Here is a 22,775-nt window from a genome sequence, read left to right as displayed (position 1 = left end):
GCCATCACAAAGCCCTGACCTCAATCGGATAAAAGCATGTGCGAGCAAGGAGGCCTACAAACCTAACTCAGTTACACCAGTTATGTCTGGAGGAATGGGCCAAAATTCCAGCAACTTATTGGTAGAAGCTTGTGGAAGGCTACCAAAAACGTTTGACCCAAGTTAAACTATTTAAAGGCAATGCTACCAAATACTAACAAAGAAACATGCTAACACCAAACTCTAAAATCTATTGAGAATTGTGTCTTTAGTGCAGAGCATTGTTTGTGTGGTGCGCACAAAGTTGCTGCCTATGATGAGCTTTTCAAATTGTAATTTATGAAGCTCAACATATTCAGTGACATGAATGCTGCCTTAAAAGGCAGCTGCCAACATAGGCTGTAGGCAGCAAGGCAGCTCACTTGGTTTTGGGACAGAGCTATATAGCCTTGTTTTCTGGTCCCTTACTAAGTCCCTTCTCTCAATTTTCAGTTTTTCTCTTTCTGTCTCTCATATGAAATTAAATTGCTTTCTCTGCTGTGAAGCATTTCCATGGAACCTTCAAGCGTTTTATTTTTGAAATTGGTCTCCGAATGCTCCCAAACACACACACACACACACACACACACAGCACTATTCCTTATCCCCATCTACTGTACATATGAGTGCTATTGAAAAGGAGTATTTGCAGGTTGTGTTTGACTGAGCCAGCTCTGTGGTCGGCTGCTCTCTATCTGCTCTGGTCCAGTGTCTCTGGCTTGTTGTCCTCTTGTTAAACCGTGTCTTCTCTCGCTCAGGCACTGGAGTTGTCACTGGGTTTTGGGTTCTTGTTGCCATGGGGGAAAGTTCTTGAGCGATGCTGCCAGCTTTTTCCTGCCTTGAGCTTTAAAGTGGGTGTTTAAGAAAGTGGGCATCACTGGAGCCTGGCCCAGTCTCTCTTCCTCTCTTTTTGCATCTCCAGCTCTGTTAGTCTTTCTCGTTCTCTGATGACATGTCTTTATGTGAACCTTTAATGCCCTAGTTTCCATATGCCACTTTCCTATTTTACCATAGGACCTCTGCCCTCGTCATACTCCTATTCGGATACGCAAACCACACTGGATGGATCACAGCCCTGAAAAACACTGGTTGTTATCGATGTGTGTTGGGGGTTGTTTGATCAGTAGAACGTAGTTTTATGGTTTATTTATTTCCCTAAATCAACATTAAATCCCCTTCCTTCCAGTAAATGTCTCCTACTAAAATGTCACGGTGCTAATTAGAGTTATCACAACACCAACATTTTTGTGGTCAATACCAGTAATTGTGACAGGAAACTGGGTTTTATGAAAGTATGTGGAGACTGTTTTGGGATCCATGGAATGTTGTGTTCCTAAGTTGTCAGATCTATTAGAGAGTCAAACAGAGATTGGTGTTCGAATAAAAAATTGGAATTGATGGGCCTTTGTCATTTTGACACTATTTCCACTGACACAGTGCTGGTGCCAGTCTGGCTCTATTATGGGTTTCCAATAAAGAAAAGACAGATTTGAGCTGGAAAAATTGGAAATGCACCTTCTCCTTAAGGCCTATTTGTTCTTCTGCTTCGGATCTACACCATAGACAACGCATAGCTACTGCAGTTACTGCGTAGCCTATGCCGTAGCCTGATGTGCACCTCTCCAAAAATTTAACTGCACGTCTCATTATCATCATTATTGGTCCACTTTGTAACCAGAGACCGTCGTCCTGCATGACAAAAAGGATATGAGGTAGCAGCACATTTTCTGCAAGATCATTGATCGTGTCTTGATCGGACTCGTTTGCTTTTCGGAACATCTGCTGTTTTTAGTTACGAAAATGCAACAAATAGACACATCTGTGTCTATTTACATTATACTTACATTATAAACTCTAAAAGATGTTTTCTATTGGCTTTTACTCTATTTATATTTGGTTTGTGAGTGAAACAATATTTGTTGCATTCTACACAAGACCTTTCCGATCCCTATGATGATTTGACCGTATGTTTGAAAGAACAGTGTACAATATATAATCATGTTTGATAAGTTATGAAAACGGAACACTTCTAATTTGTCAACAAATTAAAAAGTGCCTTAAGTGTTATGTTGCCTATGTGCATTGTGAAGTCTTTAAAACGACACCCATTTTGTTTTTGTCAAGCGAGTAGTTATTTATTAATTTGATTTATTTTTCAGCACGGAATGCCAAAAGTATGCCAAAATATTTATTTATTATTATTTAAGTGACTCAAGGGCAAGCATACAGTATTTGCCTGATTTTTGTTTCTCTCTGCAATGCAGGCAACATGTATTACAAATATGTACCTACATTTAAACATGTTCACATATTTTGAACTCATTTTTAATGCTACAATCATTTAATAAATACTTTTAAATCCACAAATTACATTGCTTCCAATGCTTTTGTTTTTATATGAAATGTATAATTTGCATTTTGGCTTTGTACACCCAGAACAACACAGACAAACTAATGCAGATCTATAAATGCAAACCAACGCGTTGGCCACTACACAGAGCCTACGCCGTAGGTTTAACGCAGAAGTATAAATCAGCCTTTAAATCGGCAGGTCTCGAACCAGGAGCAACTGTTGGCTGCAGGGGTCAGATAATGTCCTCACCACAAAGTTTTCAACAACAACTCAGTGTGCTATGGCTAGACTGTTGGAAAACAAAACTAATTCAATTCTGTTTTAAAAAACAAAACTGTACTGGAAGCGCCCAATGTGACAACACATTCCCAATTTTGGCATGCGCTAAGCAACTCAAACCACTTTATTTTCCACATCCATCAGAAATAAAATCATTTTTATTATGTTTGCTTGACAAAGCAAACATACTTGTGCAATCCTGCCCCCTCCACACACACTTCATCACATGATTGTGACTGTGGGTGTGTTGGTGAGAAGATCACAGATGGAGGTTGCTCCAAAAGAGCTTCCAGAGTGAACCTGAATCTGGATCATTTGTGTTTGTGCATATGTGTGTTTATAAAGCACATTGTGGTGGTCCACAATTGTTTGCATACCAAGTCTGTGTGTGTTCCTGATCGTAAAGGTCAGCCTCTGGTTTCGTGGTTGCTTCAAGACAGAATTTGGGCAAGTGTGTTGCCTCTGTGTGTATGGGTTCCTCAACATTACTTCCTGGCACAAATTTCTAAGTTTCCCAGCCTAGTCTGTGAGCCCAGCTTGGCTGGAGATCTTACCAAACATCACATCATTCTTATGCATTTTCAACACAATTAACCTTCTATCATTTGTTAATTCTTTGGTTCTGGATGATTGATGCTTGAATGAGGGAATTCCAAGGAGAGGATCTGCATTAAATTGTTTCTGGCAGATTTTTTTTTGGTGGTGTTTTGGTGTGTTGGAACTGTGTTGTGTTTGTCAAGAGCGGACTGACTCTAGCTGCGGGAAAGATTACAGAAACAGCCCTCAGTTTCCTTCTGGAAAATATTTTTAGGAACGTTTGGGTTTTGGCACCTCATGCCTCCCTTAAGTTTTGAACAGGATTCAAAATGTTTTGGACAACTTAAGCCTAAACGCTCCGATTACGGAACAGCCTTTGTTACTGATGGAGGTATTTTTCTGGCTCGCTGGCTCCTAAATACCCCAACTTAGAGTTTATGGAAAACCATCTTTTTTGAGCTTGGGTGGTTTGTTGATTAAAGAAATAGTTCGCATAGTTGTTTTCATTATTTACTTACCCTCATGTTGTTCCAAACCCGTATGACTTTTTTTCTGTGGAACAAAACAATGACAAAAAAGCAAGATAAAGTATAATAAAATGGTCCATATGACTTGCGTTGTATTGCACTGTATTCCACACAATGACTATTGACTCATGAAATGAAGAACATGAGTCATGGGCATACTGCATACTATAGATGAGATCATGTAGATTGAATGATTTGCTTTTGGTTATGAACCTGTATGTGCATGTATGTGGGTGTGATAGAAAGCGACAGGAAGAGATCAGGATTCAGAAACACGACTACAAACATCTGCTTCTCATTGGTGAGTCCAAAACGGAGCCAATTTATGGAGACTGGCAGCATAGACGCACAGAAATCACAGAATGAAAACAAGGGAGGCACAAATTGGGACGGCAGTGAAATGGAGCATGAAGGTTCAAGCCCACATTTCTGGCCACACCCAGATCCCTTTGACCCCTGACACTGAGCCTCTGAAATCATCAAACTGCCCAGGGAAACTTCTCCATATGTGAAAGACATTAGAATGCACTCACACCTACTCTGATGGAACAGTGTCGGAAGTTGTTCTATGTTCTACGATCAGGAACACACAATTCTATGTTCGGAATTGCATACTGACATATTACCCTATTTCTTCAGTATGAAGTAATGTGCACAGTATGCAAGTGTATACAATATGCATAAAATACTCACATGACCTACTACATTTGCCAAAATAGATCACATTGCATGGTATACTGTATACCGTAATGCATTTGCACTCAATTTGACCAGTGTGGTGAATGAACTGGAAGTAATTACAGCATCATTTGTTTACATCTGTCTTTTTTACTCATTATTTGATTTGACTGCCCAAAGTTAAGACATTTTTACAAAAGATTGAAGACAAAAAGAAAAAATCCTGCACACTACCATAGCTTGCAAAACACGATCAGAAATTTATTTGCGATGTTTTGGTCACACAGCCTTCATCAGGCATACATAAAACACTAAACATTTGAATTATAATGTACAAAAGATTAAAAAAAAGTACATTTTCAACTTGCAATGTCATGCCACAAAAGTGTTTAAAGTTTGAAACGTTTATCATGGAATAATGCCTGCTGTTTTGCTGCTACTTCTAAAAAAATAGTAGTATCCAGTATACTGTGCTGTGTTCAGCAAGTAGTCCGCTAGTATTCCAAAGTCAGTCACAGATTCAGGTGATTTGATGTATGTTAGCTCATCTTATTAGCAGAATGATCGCTCTGAGAGAAGAAACCACCTGTTGTGGAGTTCACAGACACTGATAAAATGCACATCCACTGGTGCACAGAGAGAGTGAGGTGTGTGTGTAAGTTTGTGAGTGTGTTTAAAGCTCTTTAGGGACACTGTCAGAGACGTTAGCACTAATGAAACATGTCTGCCGTTTACCCTCATCATGTTGTTCATCTGTATAGGGTGACCAAATGACAAAAAATGATTAAAAAATAAATAAAAAATGAGACAAATGAAATTAAATCTCATGTAGGGACATGCTTATGTAATTTAATTCTATTTTAGCTAGGGACGTGCCAGGGTGGTCAACTAATCGACTACTGTAGTCACCAAACAACTGACTAGTCAATTAGTGGGGTCGACTTCTAACATTTAATATTTTTATTGGTGGTGGTTTTAATGGGAGACGCAAATCTCTAATGAATTGAGAGACGCCACCTTTTGGAGAACGTTTTTTTTTTGCGTGATAGCTTACTGTTTATCTGTGAAAAACAGTCAGCACGGAAAAACCTCAATCTTTGGAGCTTTTTTTATTTCTTTAATAGTTTTGTGCAAAAAAATGTTATAGTTATTTAGCCTGTTTATTTGTTAAATATCCTTTAGTTACAATGCTGAGGTGCTAAGTTTAGCATCTGTATATCCCTCTGAAACGCATCTGATTGTGGTCACGTGAACATAACAGAGCATCATTTTTACTTTTATGGATCCCTTGACACGACTAGTCGTTTAGACAACCCACTTACTGGTCGATTATGAAAATTCATAGGTTTGCTCATCCCTAATCTTGGCAATAGCAAACATTCACTGACACAAACTTTTACATTTGAGGGCAGAACTATTACATTTAAAAAAAAAAAAAACTTGATTGGCCTATAAGGTAAAACTACTGTTCTGTGGACTATATCTGGGGTCTTGCGGTTCCCTCCCTCTCCTGGCTGTCCCTGGATGTTTCTGGACTTGAATCAGAAAAACAGAAACCAGTTTACAGTTAGTACAAAGCTGAAGGTTGACCTGAAGTCACTTTAAGAATTCTCCTAAAATAACTAGCAATGATAGGTGTTTGTTGGATTTCCAAAAGTGAGCAGGTTTGTTTTTATAAGCTATTAGATAATTTAAATTACTTCATCCAAAAAATTAAGAGCATGTTTAAAAAAACAATCCATGTTTCTTAACATTCAATTAATGGGTCAAAGAACAGCATAGCCCACCCTCCTTTTGTCACATAAGGCTAGACATTGTCCTGGTTTCTCATGATAGAAAAAACATCAATCACAGCAATGTCAGCTTTAAAGATTATTTATAGCAATAAAAATTAAAGATATGACTAATTAGCAGGACAAATGGTATCCCGAAACGGGACATTTGGTCTTCCTCTCTGTGAACCACTCTATCTGTCTTTCTGACTTCAGGCTGGCCAGAGGAATAAAAATCACAATTCTAGCCCATATCTGTTATCTCTCTAAGCTTTATTAGACTCACTGAGGCATAGCCTTGATCCAGCCGCTTCTGAAGGCTTCTCTGTTGTTCTATTCAGCGTATATTTACAACACCCACTGTTGGAAAAAATAGGCCATGACCAATCAAAGTTCCTGTGACATAACCCACATATATAATCATTCACATGCACACCCAAACAGATACAGAAAGTAACAACTACAGACAAACAACCATCATTCCCAGTGGATTATTGCTCACTGATTGTCAACACACCCAGCACTTGACTGGGCCAGGTTTATTGTCAATATTCTGTGGTTTAAAGCAATAGCCCAAGGTTAATGCTGTTCCAATTTAGCCTTTTAAATTCACTCATGGGCTTTATTACAAATGTAGCATTTAAATAATTTATTTGGGCTACAAAATTGGCTAATCTGAAGCATTATTTATTCTAACCTTGTATGAGTGCCTGGCACTGCATTGGGAATGTGCACGAATTGGATTCATTGTGTGGGCTCCATTCTTTTCATTGTAATAATGCCCTTCTATCTTTCTTTTTTTACCCTCTCTGTTTCTTATAGTGTGTCTGCAGCAGTACTCAAGTGGATCAGAGGAAAAAGAAAAGGAGGAGGAGGGCAGAGAGGGGGAAAAGTGAAAGTAAGTGGTTAATAAAGAGATGCAAGACTGTGTTCTGCAGTGTGGAGGGTAAAGGAGTGGTGCAAATAGGGAGTAATTTAATAGGATAAATAGTTTTTCAGAAAGAAAGGGAGGGAGAGGAAGGGAGAAGTAGGAGAGAGGGCATCTAAATGTGGTAATTACTCACGAGATTGTCTTTAAAAGCTTTCCGTCTTGCTCTCGGGCCACTCCCTGATCTCCTGCCGTTGCCTCACTGCCGTGATTGGCTGTTTAGCCTCTGTTGTGTTTCAGTGAAGGATTGGCTCAATACTTTTTATACAAAGATGGTCAATGAAACATGAAACCAGACCCTCGAACCTGAAGAAAAAACACAGATGCTCTCAGTACTCTAAACACATTCTTGCTCTGTTATTTGAACCTAGTGAGCTGCCTAGGAGGCAACATTTTAAGGCGTCACAGGCATATTTTCAGTGTGAAGGCTGTTCCAAAAGGCAACAGGCAACAAAAGGGAATGTTTTATGTTTTTCTTGAGATGGTAAGGAAATTCTGATTGCAAGGCAGATTACGAGCAGCTCTGATTTATGAAATCCCAACACCTAGTTTTTCTTTTACCCGGTTATTAAGCAGCAATGGTTAACACTGAGCTCCTATTACAGAAAGAAAATATTTGCTTTCCATATATAAAGAGAGACTGAGACCTTGGTAAATGTTGTTTTGCTATCGCAACCCATTTTTCATAACCCCTCAAAAAGGATTTTGCCTCAGTCTCTGATAATGATTAATAGCTCCTGTCAGTCATGCCACTATGATAATGTGTGTGTGCACATTTGTTTTTCACTTGGTGATTACTCCCAGGAAGTGTGCGATATGTGGTGTAAATGCTGTGTTTTAATAGCTTCAGTATGTGTGTTAGGCATCTAATCTGTCTCCTTTGTGTGAGACAATCTCACCACTTCTGGCCGTTTCCATATGATTTTGTTTCAGATTTTGGCAATCTGTGGTTTTGTGGTAATGGTGATTCTAGTGATGGACCAGTTGATTTGCATACAGTGTTAGCCATAAGTTAGCCCCAACTTTGAGTTCGAGATTGTTTGTGGGCCAGTGACCTATAACAGCCCAATCTGTCCTATAACAGCCTAGGGAGCGTCAGTCTGCCCCCACGTGATTAGTAGAAAACACATTGCATTTTGAATAGCAATACACACACAGACATATGAAAGAAAACAAGTGATTATTTCATATTTCTCCATTTGCCTCTGGTTTTTGAATAGGTCAATGGAGTGCCTCCTGAAGTCTCAAGTGTGTGGGTGTTAGTTCCTGAATGTGTGTGTGTTTGTGCACTTTTGCGTGTTTAAGTGCAGAGGGGAAGTGTGTAGGTCCTCTCATTATTACTTTCTCTCAGCCACGGGGTCTCACATCCTTTTAACAGAGGGGTCAAACCACAGGCACCTTCTGTCGAACTCTCTTATTTGCTGTAGGTCTTGTCATTATCAGTTTTAATGGTTTATTCAAACAGCTGTTGATGGGTCTTTAGGGACCCTCTTGGAGTTTAAATGTCAGTGAATCCTGCTTGAGCAGAGGTCTGGTTTTGGGTGAAACTCTGGAGCCCAGAGAGCAAGCAATAATACATTTATATGAAATTAACTTAAGTGCTTGGAGCTTGCTTCTCTCTCTCATGCCACAAAGTCACACAAACATACACGTACAGTAGTGCGATGGGAGAGTTATAATGACTGACATGGTGAACTTTGAGTAGTGTTATGTGTAGTAGTTGGTTTTTTAACATTGAGATTTTAGATTAAACTGAATGTGAATGTAAATGAGAAAGTGTACGTCTTAGGCCACCAAGTCTTTCAGCATTTAGGTACATTTTTTCTTCTAGTTCATTTAAAATGACCCTGCAGTGACAAATGAATTTTTAAAAGTATAAATATTTAATGTGGTCTCTCAGTTAAGATGAGGACATAAAAACTGCATCATACAGTGCATCCGGAAAGTATTCACAGCGCTTCACTTTTTCCACATTTTGTTATGTTACAGCCTTATTCCAAAATTGATTAAATTCATTATTTTCCTCAAAATTCTACAAACAATACCCCATAATGACAACGTGAAAGAAGTTTGTTTGAAATCTTTGCAAATTTATTAAATAAAAAACAAAACAAAATCACATGTACATAAGTATTCACAGCCTTTGCTCAATACTTTGCTGAAGCACCTTTGGCACCAGTTACAGCCTCAAGTCTTTGAGTATGATGCTACAAGCTTGGCACACCTATTTTTGGGCAGTTTCTCCCATTCTTCTTTGCAGGACCTCTCAAGCTCCATCAGGTTGAATGTGGAGCATCGGTGCACAGCCATTTTCAGATCTCTCCAGAGATGTTCAATCGGGTTCAAGTCTGGGCTCTGGCTGGGCAACTCAAGAACATTCACAGAGTTGTCCCAGAGCCACTCCTTTGTTATCTTGGCTGTGTGCTTAGGGTCGTTGTCCTGTTGGAAGATGAACCTTCACCCCAGTCTGAGGTCCAGAGCACTCTGGAGCAGGTTTTCATCAAGGATGTCTCTGTACATTGCTGCATTCATCTTTCCCTCGATCCTGACTAATCTCCCAGTTCCTGCCGCTGAAAAACGTCCCCACAGCATGATGCTGCCACCACCATGCTTCACTGTAGGGATGTTATTGGCCAGGTGATGAGCGGTGCCTGGTTTCCTCCAGACATGACACTTGCCATTCAGGCCAAAGAGTTCAATCTTTGTTTCTCATGGTCTGAGAGTACTTCAGGTGCCTTTTGGCAAACTCCAGGCGGGCTGTCATGTGCCTTTTACTGAGGAGTGGCTTCGTCTGGCCACTCTACCTTACAGGCCTGATTGGTGGAGTGCTGCAGAGATGGTTGTTCTTCTGGAAGGTTCTCCTCTCTCCACAGAGAAATGCTGGAGCTCTGTCAGAGTGACCATTGGGTTCTTGGTCACCTCCCTGACTAAGGCCCTTCTCCCCCGATCACTCAGTTTGGCCGGGCAGCCAGCTCTAGGAAGAGTCCTGGTGGTTCCAAACTTCTTCCATTTATGGATGATGGAGGCCACTGTGCTCATTGGGACCTTCAATGCTGCAGAAATGTTTCTGTACCCTTCCCCAGATCTGTGCCTCGATACAATCCTGTCTCAGAGGTTTAAAGACAATTCCTTGGACTTCATGGCTTGGTTTGTGCACTGACATGCACTGTTAACTGTGGGATCTTATATAGACAGGTGTGTGCCTTTCCAAATCATGTCCAATCAACTGAATTTACCACAGGTGGACTCCAATCAAGTTGTAGAAACATCTCAAGGATGATCAGTGGAAACAGGATGCACCTGAGCTCAATTTTGAGTGTCATGGCATAGGCTGTGAATACTTATGTACATGTGATTTTTTTTTATTTTATTTTTTTTATTTTTTTTTATTTTTATTTATTTTATTTTTAATAAATTTGCAAAGATTTCAAACAAACTTCTTTCACGTTGTCACTATGGGGTATTGTTTGTAGAATTTTGAGGAAAATAATGAATTTAATCCATTTTGGAATAAGGCTGTAACATAACAAAATGTGGAAAAAGTGAAGCGCTGTGAATACTTTCAGGATGCACTGTACATAATAATTATAAAAGAATCAGCAATATGCTATTTAAAATAGTTTTAGATGGAGTTTAGTTCACCAAAGGACATGCCAATTGTCTATACCCCTGGCTTTACATTCATGTCTGCATGGCTTAAAGTTAACACTTGTTAAGTGCAAAATGTGAGTAAATATTGGCTTTGGCAAGTAATTAAAACTAATTGGCTGGTAACTTTACTAGGAATTGCAACATTAAATGATTTAAGTTGAAAATTAAGATTTATTGTCTGCCTCTTGCTGATTAAAGTGATAAGAATGATTCAAATCAAAGACATAGAAACTGTCTACTAATTAGTAAACATGTCCTGACTTGCTCGTCTGCTATCAACATTTACAGTGGAACAACCTTAACTGTAGCATGGGCGATACCACTTATTTTCTTTTTGATCCGATACCAAGTACTTTTAGGCCAATATCGCCGATATCGATACCAATACGATACCTCTATTAAATTGAATTTTTATGAATTCTTTGGATAAATTGAGTAACTTAAATGATTACTTAATTTTTTATATATATTTATAGGCCTAAACAGAAAATTATTAGGCTGCTTTGTTTAGCCTTGAAAAATTAGTAAATATAAGCCACATATAAAACCTCAAAATTAACCGTAGATATTATTATATGGTTACTGTTACTAAAACCAAGTTACCATATGGATACTACAGTAATGCTGTAGTAAAACCACGGTGAATTGTATCAAAGCCTTGCTTTCTGCCAAAAAAAAACAAAAAAAACATTGATACTACAGTCATGATTAATACAGTATTACTACAGTAAATCCATGGAAAGTTTTAACAACTGAATTTAAGGGGCCTGGGTAGCTCAATGGTAAAAGACGCTGGCTACCACCCCTGGAGTTCGCTAGTTCAAATCCCAGAGTGTGCTGAGTGACTCCAGCCAGGTCTCCCAAGCAACCAAATTGGCCCAGTTGCTAGGGAGGGTAGAGTCACATGGGGTAACCGCCTCGTGATCCCTCTAATGTGGTTCGTTCTCGGTGTGGCACATGGTGAGTTGAGCGTGGTTGCCGCGGTGGATGGCGTGAAGCCTCCACACGCGCTATGTCTCCACACGCGCTATGAAAAAATAGTTCCGGTGCCATGCAACAGTTAGCTCATATAATTATTTTTTTCCACTTCGAAGCATATGAGATGCATTAATATTCATGTTATCTAAATAATAAAAAATTCAATATTTTTATGTGAGGATCAATATTCTTGATACCACATCAGTATCAGAAGTATCAATACTTTAGTATTGATCTGCCCCTCCCAACATTTCAGTGGAAATGTTTTAATTAGTTTATCTCAAGTTTAATTAGTTTATCTGGAACACTTAAAGTTTTTCTTTTCTTCAGAGGTCTGTGACACATAAGTGGAATATTCATCACATTAAGCCACCAAACAAAGATATAAGGCACAAAATCACAATGTGTCTTTGTTTTGTGTAAGAGGCAGTTTTACAGAGAGACAGAGACTGGATACTGCAAATGACATATTGACCTGTCATAAAATATATAAGAAAAAAAAATAGCCTGAGTAAATCTGTTGTCATGTTAACGTTTTTATTTATTTATTTTGATTTTTTATTAAAACAATACAAAATACAGTTTAATGGCCGGTATGAAAATGGCAAATATTGGACCCTGAGTGTATGCATTCCTGCCAACTCTCCATACTTGTTAGTGGCTCAATTTTATAGTGGGAAACCCTTCGGCCAAGTGACTCTGCTAGAGTGAAACACTGCAGTCTTATACATCAAGAGCTGGAGAATTATAGCCTCATGTAATAATAAGCAATGGAGTTAGATATATATCCCCTTCCTGAAATTATCGAACCTCTGCTATGGAAGAATTATGGGCAGTCTCACCTGTCCGCCCCCCAGTTCATAATCTGTTAGAGAGGGGAAAGTCAGAGAGGAGGGGATTGAGTGAATATGAGCAGTTTTCAGGGAAATTGATTCAAAGCCCATAGATCCAGTGGAAGATGGTATCAGGAAAGAAGCATGTTCCTCTCATTTCTATTCCTCTAAAGTCTTTGTCTTTTTGCAGGACTGAACTCAAAGTCAAGCCAGTAGTTCAGATTTACTTTCACTGTCCGCACACCCAAAAAAAGATTATATTTTTAGCAAAATCTTTTTAGCAACATATTTTTATTCAGAATAATTATATATAGATTTTTTTAAATGTAAATTTGTGTGGAAAAATATTTGTATATATTTTATATTATAAATTATATATTTTATGTTATGATTTTATATCATAATATATTATAATTATATGTATAATATAACTTTATAATTATATGTATACATTATATATTATAAATAAAAGAAAATATATATATACAGTGTGTGTGTGTATGTATGTATGTATGTATGTATGTATGTATATATATATATATATATATATGTGTGTGTGTGTGTGTGTGTATATGTGTGTGTGTGTATATATATATATATATATATATATATATATATATACACATACATACATATACATACACACACACACACACACACACACACACACACCATTACAGGTATAAATGAATAAACATGCTTTGCTGGACAACAGTGGCATACAGTGCTAAATATAACTGATATGATTATAATTTTCAACCTATTTTACAGGGTTCTCAAGATGGTCAAAATTCGTTCTTGCAATTTTGACAAAACCTCAACTACGTTAACCAGCTTTACTTTTACAAATTTAAGTATTTACTTAAAAAAAAACTCTGTTGTCTTTTACTCACCGTCATGTTGTTTCAAACCCATATGACTTTCTTCAATGGAACACAAGGAGAACGTCCATGAAGCTCTTTTTCCATACAGTTAAAGTGAATGGTGACTAAGGCTTAGTCCACATTAATCTGGATAAATTTGAAAAAATTCTTTTTCTAAATGCTCTCCGTCCACACTGCCATTTTCAGATGTTTCCAAATGTTGCTTGTCCACACTGAAACTTTTGAAAACGCTTAAATTCCCTTACTGCACATGCGAAAAAGATGCGCGGCCCTGTGTCATTTCCATGTACGGGCTGAGATGCAATTGTTCGTCGGACAGCAATTCAGAATAAACGTTTTGTTGCCTTTGAAGGAATGTAATGTCAAGGTTGTTCAAACTAACATTTAGCTTTAACACTGCTATCAAAATGGATAGTAGGCACTACAACATGGGCCACCATCTTGATTGTTTTGGGTTGAATGTGTCACGTGACTGCAGCACATGACGACAAATGTGTCATCGTTTTATAATATCTCCCTTTTCCCAGTCCACACTACAACGCAAAGACTACATTTTCAAACATTTCCAAATGTCTCGAAAAGCTTAGTTTGCGCTGGACAAAAATGATGTCTCAGTGTGGATGGAAGGCCAAAACGCAGCGAAATTAATGCATTTTCAAATTAAAACGTATTAGGCCATGTCCACACTAACTAAGTTTTTTGTTTCATAATGTCATTAAATTTCCCAAGTTTGCAATAATGGAGAATGTTATTAAAAGTCTCTGTTTTTGGTGGAGGAATGTGCTATTCTAGTGTGGCTGAGAGGTTTCTAAACAAATGTAGTTGTGTGGACGTGGCCTGAGGCTTCTGCCTTAGTATCTCCTTATGTTGTTCCATATGACTATGTTTCTACTGGTCCTGGGGCCTTAAGGACATCCTTATTTTGTATAGTCCTGTTTTGTCTATGTCTATCTCACTAGACTGATTTGATGGTTGATGTTTGATGGATATATTTACTTGCTCAGCAGTAATAGCTATAATCTATTCCACGATCGGTGATCTAGCAGATAGGCTGTGACACGGCATGCCAGCAGAAGAGATGGAATGTTTAACATCAACAGTGGTTCATAGTGTGTGAGGGGAGGGGAAGTTGTTTGCCCTGATATCCTGAGAGACTGTAATACTCTTTAGAAGCTGATCTGGGTTCAGCCTCCATGAACTGCTCAAAGTAGTTTGGACTGATCCTGCATCAGTTCGATTTACAGATTTCAGGAAACCTGGAGAGAGAGCATCAGAATCTCCTCATGCCTGGCAGGGCTAATCTGACCCAGAGGAGTAGAAAGAAATAGTGCAAGGAGACCGAGGAAGAGGAATGGAGAAGTGAAGAGGGGAGGAGCTGGTAAAGGGTAGGGTTGCATGGTTTACCGGTACTAACGAAGTACCGCGATACCAAAATCGCTACAGAATGAACAAGAGGTGCCGCTCTGCTGTCATGTGATTCCCACACACACACACACGGGTGCACAGATGTGCGCACACTCACACAAATGCAACACACACTGCTGGAGCTTAATTTTCATGCAGTGTGTTTAGGGTTGCTCTGATACCAAAATTTTGGCTTAGGTACGATTCCAGACCTGGTACTTTGGTATCAATACTGTAATCAGCAAATAAAAAGCCATTTATTTTAAATGACGATTAAAATAATTGCATAGAGTCTTATAGATACAAATTATGCATTTTATTTTTCTGGATTCCATGTTAAATGTTTTAATTAAATGTTATGATCAAATGGTGTTTAATCAGATTGATTACATACAGTTTTAACCAAATAAAAATATCATAATTATTATTATTTTGTTTTTACAAAAAATTGCAATTTTCTTTTTGGTAAAATAAAATGCTGCACAACAGAGCTTCACAGTATTAATGAAAACATTAATGAAAAATCTGATTACCTGTGGCACAAGGCTGCTTGTGTTTGTGATATTGTTTACAGATAATAATAATAATAATAATAATAATAATAATAATTATACCATTTAATATTACTTAACTGTTATTATGAGTAATACTGGTACTTTTTGAAAATTACATTTTTATACAGTAGTCTTCAATTTCACATAACCATTTGATTAGAGTTTACATGTTAACGGGACGTTTATTTTGATAGACCTTTGAGTTCTTTCTGTTTTTCGGGTTAGTTATATCAAGCTTCCCATTAATGCTAGGATACTCCCGTTGTGACTCTCTAGCTGAAAACTCTGAGCTGCACCAGAGGAGTTCATTTAAGTGTTAACAGCCATTTATACCCTAAACGCACTGCATGAAAATTAAGCACCAGCAGTGTGTGTTGTGTTTGTGTGAGTGTGTGCGCCTGCGTGTGCCCGTGTGTGTGGGAATCATGTGACAGTGCAGAGCAGCACCCCTTGTTCATTCTGTAGCGTGCAGCGCAGGTGACTATATATTATTTAATTAAATTACATCCTTCTGCTGTTTAAAGATCACACTTGGCCATATCCAGTGGTTTTTTTGTTTTATTTTCAAATTGTCATTGATTTCATCTCAAAACTGTCACATCTAATATCATTTTGCTAATGACAGCATACTGTAATATGGTACCATATAAGAGAATAAATGGCTGTTAACACTTAAATGAACTCCTCGGGTGCAGCTCAGAGTTTTCAGCTCGAGAGTCACAACGGGAGTATCCTAGCATTAATGGGAAGCTTGATATAACTAACCCGAAAAATAGATCTGAATAGAACTCAAAGGTCTGTCATGAAAAGCTCTAATCAAATGGTTATGTGAAATTGAAGACAGAAAAATATAACTACTGTATAAAAATGTAATATTAAAAAAGTACCAATAATACTCATATTAACAATTATGTAATATTAAATGGCTGTATTATTATTATTATTATTATTATTATTATAATTATTATTATTATTATTATTATCTGTAAGCAATTTTACAAATGCAAGTAGCATTATGCCACAGGTAATCAGATTTTTTCATTAATGTTTTCATTAATACTGTGAAGCTCTGTTGTGCAGCAATTTATTTTACCAAAATTAAAATTGCAATTTTTTTTTTTTTTTTTTTTTACAAAAAAAAGCATTAATATTTTTATTTGCTTAAAACTATATCAATTTGATTAAACACCATTTGATCATAACATTTAATTAAAACATTAAACATGGAATCCAGAAAAAATTAAATGGAAAACGCATAATTTGAATCTGTAAGACTTTATGCAGTTTTTTTAATCAAGTCATTTTCTGTGTAATTTCATAAAAGAATTTTGTTTTTTTTTTATTCATTTTAGGATCGATACAGAGGTACCGAAGACAAAATTTTGGTATCGGAGCAACCCTAGTAAAGGGTAAATTAGTTAGTGCTGGTTTCTGTCTGAGTGTTTGCTCACTAAAACATCTTTGCTGTGGCAGTCAAAAGACTTTTTGACAAGATTTTAACACCACAAATATACCAGCTATCCTTCTTACATTTAAAGCTGATGTGTGTAAATTATTTCTCATATCCCAACTTAATATGCAGAGTCAAATATTAGTAAGCAATTTGCTCTACCCAATACAACAACATTAGCTTAACCAATGATGTGAGTTTGGGGGCAGGACTGTCTGTATGTACAACCAATGGAAGACAAGGGGAGTTTTCTGGAATCTGTTTGAAAATAGTGATTATCTTTGAAATTCCATTTTGATGACACCGAAATGACACATTTCAGCTTTATATTTTTTTTTTGTTTGTTGCTAAAATCGGTCTGTGCTTACCGAAATTTGAAACAGTGCCCCCAGTGGCCAAAATAGTGAGTGTTTTTGGGCATATGGGCACATGTGAGCTCCATTTTCTGGGTGAAATGTCCACGGAGGGGTGCCAAAAGTGAGTTGTTCCCAACTGTACAAGCTGTGGCTTGCTGAGGAGAGGTGCACTGTTACTTTTGTAAGTGATTAGACTTTCGATTCTTGCCTGCTGGTTGATAAAATGATGCTTTGAATGAAGGACTTGAGCTATTTTTAGCAGGGACTAAAAGCTAAATGTTTTTCATTTCGCTTCATTCTGAGCAAAATACTATATTTTTTCGTTCTGGTTCAGAAGTTCTGCAGCCTACTTCCAAATGGTAACCGGTTAGAACAAAATAAAAGAATGGTTAATAATGTTCTTTTTTTAAATGACAGTACTGTGCTAAGGGTGAGTGAAATACCAGTTGCTATGTTGTCAGATCTCGCAACAGAATCCTGGTCTGGAAAAACAAGCTCAAAATAAGCCACTTGACTCACCAAAATAAGCGAAAATAAGTAATTGTAATTTTTCTGTATGGTGGATTTATCATCAGAGAAATCATAAGCATACAGTTAATTAACAGTTAAGTATAAGTTTTATTACAGATCTGCTTTTCAATCAAAACCCGGCTGCATCAAATCTGCATTAATGCATCATATCTAACAATAATTCAGTCAAGACTATAGTTTTCATTGTGTCTGGATTAACCGTGCATGTATATGTAGTAATTATACATAGTTGTTAAAAAATTTCCCTGAATTAGCTAATGTACAGTGCCCTAACAGATCATGTGACCTCTGAGTAAACAGCCTCTCATCCATTTACAGATGGGTCAATGAATGGAGAGCACTGAGGTCAAGAGTCGTGAGAGAGAGCTACTGAGAGGAAATCTGGAGCCCAGCACAGACACAGACCTGGGCCTCCAAATTAGATTTTAATTGACTTGTAAAAAATGTCAGTGCTTGTCAAGGGTTTTTCATTTGACATGAGGTCACATCAGGTTTTGGAGTTATGACAAGTGCTTTTCTGTATGCTAGTCCGTGTCTGCTGCTCTTTCTAAGTCTTTGACACACAGACAGGTATGACACCTTACGATTGTGTTGACCTTTCACTATGTCACTTGGTATTTTGATAATAATACGCTCGTGTTGCCTCACGGTGACAGTGTCTTTCTGGAAGCTCCTGAGAATCAATTAGCTGTCAGATTCTGCAAGACTGGCCGTGTCCCGAGATGCTCGCTTGAGGAGTTTCAGCTCAGACAGAGTATTGATTTACCTTCCTCTCCCATCCTCTTCCTCATGCCATCTCAGATGTGCATCTTCTCTCTTCTGTTCTTTCTACAATACAAAGTTAAAACTGTAGAGAGGAGGACAACTCTATTTCATTCAATTTATAATAGGGCTGCGTAGTATATGAAATATTCACAACATATTCATAATGCAACCTAGTCTCGTAGAATGATCATTACTATAACTACATTTTTGCAAACTGAGTTTTATGTGCTGTTTTCTGTGTTTTGCCCAGTTTCCTGGTGAAATGAACACTAGAGGTACTACAACAATTGCATTTTATTCACTTTCACACTAATCACGAGTACAATGGCTGATTACTACTTTATTAACACGTATTTTTCACTCTATTACTCACACACTGCGGTGCTATGATATTGTAAAATTTTTACTCTAACGCGTCATTTGAAAAACAATATGTTTTAATGCTTGTATTACAGACCCACCTATATTCACACACTTATTCTAACGTGATTGTATTCTGCTGTAGCTCACCAACAGAGTGATGGACTTTGAACTCTGTAGACAGAGGCTCGAGCCCAGCCAAGCACGCAAGCTGACACATGAGACGGAAGTTTCATAGAAGTGACGCGAAATTAAGTTGTTGCTTCATAAAATTTGCATTTCAAGGTTGCATTTGCTTTTAGGACACTGTCGGTTTGGTTTAGACATTGGTTTAGGGTAAGGATGTATGTTTTGTTCACCTATCGTTTGCTTTTTGGACACTATTGACTTGGTTTAGGTTAAAGTTGTAGTTTAGGAAGGTATGTTTTACTCATTAAAAACTCCATCTAAAATTCACCTTAAGAACCTCGTCTGATTACGACACCATTTCACTTGGTTTTATCGCCACCCTCTCGACATTTCACTGGGAAACTGCAGTGAAACCTGCAATAAGGCACATAATTGTGTTTTTCAAAAATGTTGCCATGGTCACGTTATTTGGGTTTTGGGATGATGATTTTAAATAACTTTTTATTAGGACGATAATGGAATAGTTCACCCAGAAATGTAAAAATTAATCATCGTTTAGTGTTTACTAACCCTCATGTTGTTCCAAACCTGTATGAATTTTTTTTATTCTTTCTGTTTATTTCTTCTGTGGAACACAAAAGTAGAAATGTTGAAGAATGAGCAGTTTTTTTCCCCATGCTGTTCGTTAACTTTCTGTAAGGAACATATAAGTTAAAAGTTTTAAGTATTTGGTCAAGTAATTTCATTTCAAGAAATTTAATTTTCTTTGTGATTGCTGGGAAAAAATGACCAATACATGATTAAAAATTTCTCCTATTGTGTATTATGCAAGAGAGAAAGTCATATGCTTAAATACATAAATAGTGAAGTACATTGAATAACATCAAAAGGCAGAAAAATGTCAATATTTATTTTTTGCTATATCACTCCCTAGTCTGTAATGTTATATTTTTCCCTAAGCTGATTTTAATTGCCTGGGAAAGACACTGAAATTCAGACACTGTGTCAGGAATATATATTTTTAAAAGTTATAAGAGCTGAACCAGATCCTTTTGCTTACTCGACAGAAGTACAGTTATTCCTGTAGTCATCATTTCTGGGGCTTTGACAGATGTCAGAGTGTGTGTGTATATATATATATATAATGTGTGTGTGTGCACATGTTTTATTATCTGTGTTCTAGACTCTGTCTGCTCATAGCATGGAAATGTAGAGCTCCAGTGAAGTGAGGAAATGCTTGTTTTTTTTTATCAGAGTAGTTCAGTGGTTGTGTCCTTGGTGTGGTTGTATTCTTTCTGTACGTGTCTGTTTGCGACATATTCCACATTATTTCCTCACTTTTCTGCCTTTAACAACCCTTCAAATCCCCATCAACTGAAATCCCCAAAACTGGCATAGGAAATTAAAAAATCCCAAATTTTGAAATCTCTTGCAGAAATAGAAACAGTAAGCAAATATAACCTCTCTCACTTCCACTGGCTGACTGTTTATTAAAAAATTATGCTGCTGTCTGGCTTCTGCAGGCTGCATGTGTTAAATGGTTCACCTGCTCCCTGAGTTTTGCTTTGCATGTTTTTATTCGTTGATATTCTATGTGTGGTCACCATCTTGTGTCTTGAGTTTATGTCATGCCTTTTAATAAATTAAATTCATACTCAATTTTCATTTTTATTACGTGCAATATATGAGGTACGGATCATGAAATCCACCCACAGGTCAAAGCCAGATAGAGCCCCGATGGAGATCCATGAATATATTCTCATTGGTGATGAGATTTGAGATCACAGCCCAGATTGCTCTGTAATGATTGTAGAAACCACAGGTTTTAGGCCATGTGTGTGTTTAGAGGTAGGCTGATCTGCTCAGATTCTGATTAGAGTAATTGTACACTAATAGTTACTTTTGTGTCCTTTAGTCCATGTCTGTTAGCTTTCAGGCCATCTAAATGCTGGTGTATAACAAAAATTTGACAAATGTCAACTTAAAATTCAGTCTTTCTCTTCCGGGGAAACGGACCAAAAACATTGGTGACATGCAGCTCAACACAGATTTTTATCCAACCAAATACTTTCTAGAATGAAAATGTACCACCTCCTAATAACACCTGCAATCGACTAGCAAGTAGCAAATTATAGTTTGCTACTTTCGTCATTGCTGTGACGTAACTAAAGCCTATTAGCTATTTAAAAAAAAAAAAAAAGAAGCTCTTCAATATGTCCCACCCACACTTCCTGTTTCAATATGAAATACGTCAGAGCAGGACAAAAAAATCTGTCCTCGTCAAGTGATTTCATCGGGCCTTTGATATATTTGGTGAAATGAGTCTTGGGTCCCTTTCTCTTTTTTTGTTGCTCTGTACCTCTTCCTAAAAATGTCTTGCACTCTCTCTCCTTCTCTTTCTGCTAAGTTGTTTCTGCATTATTCCCTGTAAGCTGAATTGGTTTCTCAACAGCCTATTAGGTTAAAGAAATTATCAGAGCATTACGGCCAGAACAGAATCCTACGCAGTCTGTACAGAGCTCCAGGCAGCTTGCAAATGCCCTGCTTATTTCTGCAGTACGGATCAGCAGCAGGGTCTTTGGACTGCACAAGATGTAAAGTAGGCAACTGTGACTCTCAAACTAGCTCTCTCTTTTTCTCATTATCTCAAGTTTGTCTATGTCAAACATTAGCTTAAAGTTTTTATTTGACACTTCAATTGGTAAAAACCAGGTGATTAGATTGTGTTAATACAGACATAAGACAAAATTTAAGCATCCTTGCCAGACCGACAGCAACATTGGCTCAACCAATGGTGTTACTATGGGTGGGACTGTCTGTGTTGTACTGTGTTTTGTGACATTTTGGGACCTGAAACGCACATTTCCTTGTAGGTACATTTGTTCATTAGTGGCGTGCTAATGTTACGTTCTGATAAACTTAGACAATCTTTTCAACTTTCTTTTGGGAAAGTTCAATTGAATTCCACTTGAAGTTGGACAGTTCAAATATTATCGCTTAGATGTGGGTGTATGACGTCATGCAAACATGGCGGCACCCAGGGAGATGTACACAATAGAGTTGCCACCCATCCTTCTTCCCAGTTTTTGGCCATCTGTCCTGGAAAAATAAAATGTACATTCCAGGATGCAAAATGTCCCAGAATTTCAATATTTTCACGTGTAAAATGAGTCTGATGAGCACTTTAGCACATAACCATGAACGCGGAGTAATGTTCCTTCTGCACTGCACTCTGCTTGTGCAGATGCGCTCAAGAGCCGCAAACCTCAATTTTATGCTCTGTACGCAAAAATGAGAGCAACAGAAACTGAGAGTCGATCAGATAAAATGAGAGTTATTCTGTATGCCTGGAAGTCTGGGAGTACTCTATCTTGATGCTTGACCTACGTATAGAGAACGAATGGTGAGCTTTGACTCAGTAACACTGAATTCAACATGTTTTAGAGAACTAGATGTGCTCCTAATAGAATATTCATATTAGTGGTCGAAAGAAAAGGGGTTTTCATTGTTCTATTGTTAAACCAGTATAATAACCGTTAATTAAAAATATGATTAAAATGGCTATATTTATTGTATTAGTGTTTACTACAAAGCAGGGGAAAAAATGCATAGTCATTGCTGTGTTTGAGCTTTAGCAATGGCTATAATTTATCTTAACATGAATATTGATAGTAACAAAAGTATGTCACTATATATATAAAATGTGTTATGGATATTGGACCATTTATTTTGCACACCCTTGTTTTGGTTGCTTGTAAAACACTAAACAATTAAGACAAGGAAGTCTC

At 37.5% G+C, this 22,775-nt stretch overlaps 1 protein-coding gene across 7 annotated transcripts in view; it reads left to right on the top strand.

Annotated features, from left to right (window-relative positions):
• The window catches only part of LOC127436902 (plexin-B2-like), a 163,413-nt gene that overhangs the window by 78,726 nt on the left and 61,912 nt on the right, over window positions 1-22,775 (top strand). For all 7 annotated transcript variants that reach the window (XM_051691403.1, XM_051691401.1, XM_051691399.1 and 4 more), the window contains one exon: window positions 6,987-7,062. Coding sequence is in view for 3 of the 7 variants with exons in the window: in XM_051691399.1 (XP_051547359.1) it covers window positions 6,987-7,062 (76 nt within the window). In the remaining 4 variants the exon portion in view is untranslated. The remainder of the gene's footprint in view (window positions 1-6,986; window positions 7,063-22,775) is intronic.

This window comes from Myxocyprinus asiaticus, chromosome 47 (genome assembly GCF_019703515.2).
Source record: "Myxocyprinus asiaticus isolate MX2 ecotype Aquarium Trade chromosome 47, UBuf_Myxa_2, whole genome shotgun sequence".
Lineage (NCBI taxonomy): Eukaryota > Metazoa > Chordata > Actinopteri > Cypriniformes > Catostomidae > Myxocyprinus > Myxocyprinus asiaticus.
This window is presented reverse-complemented; position numbering and strand designations above follow the sequence as displayed.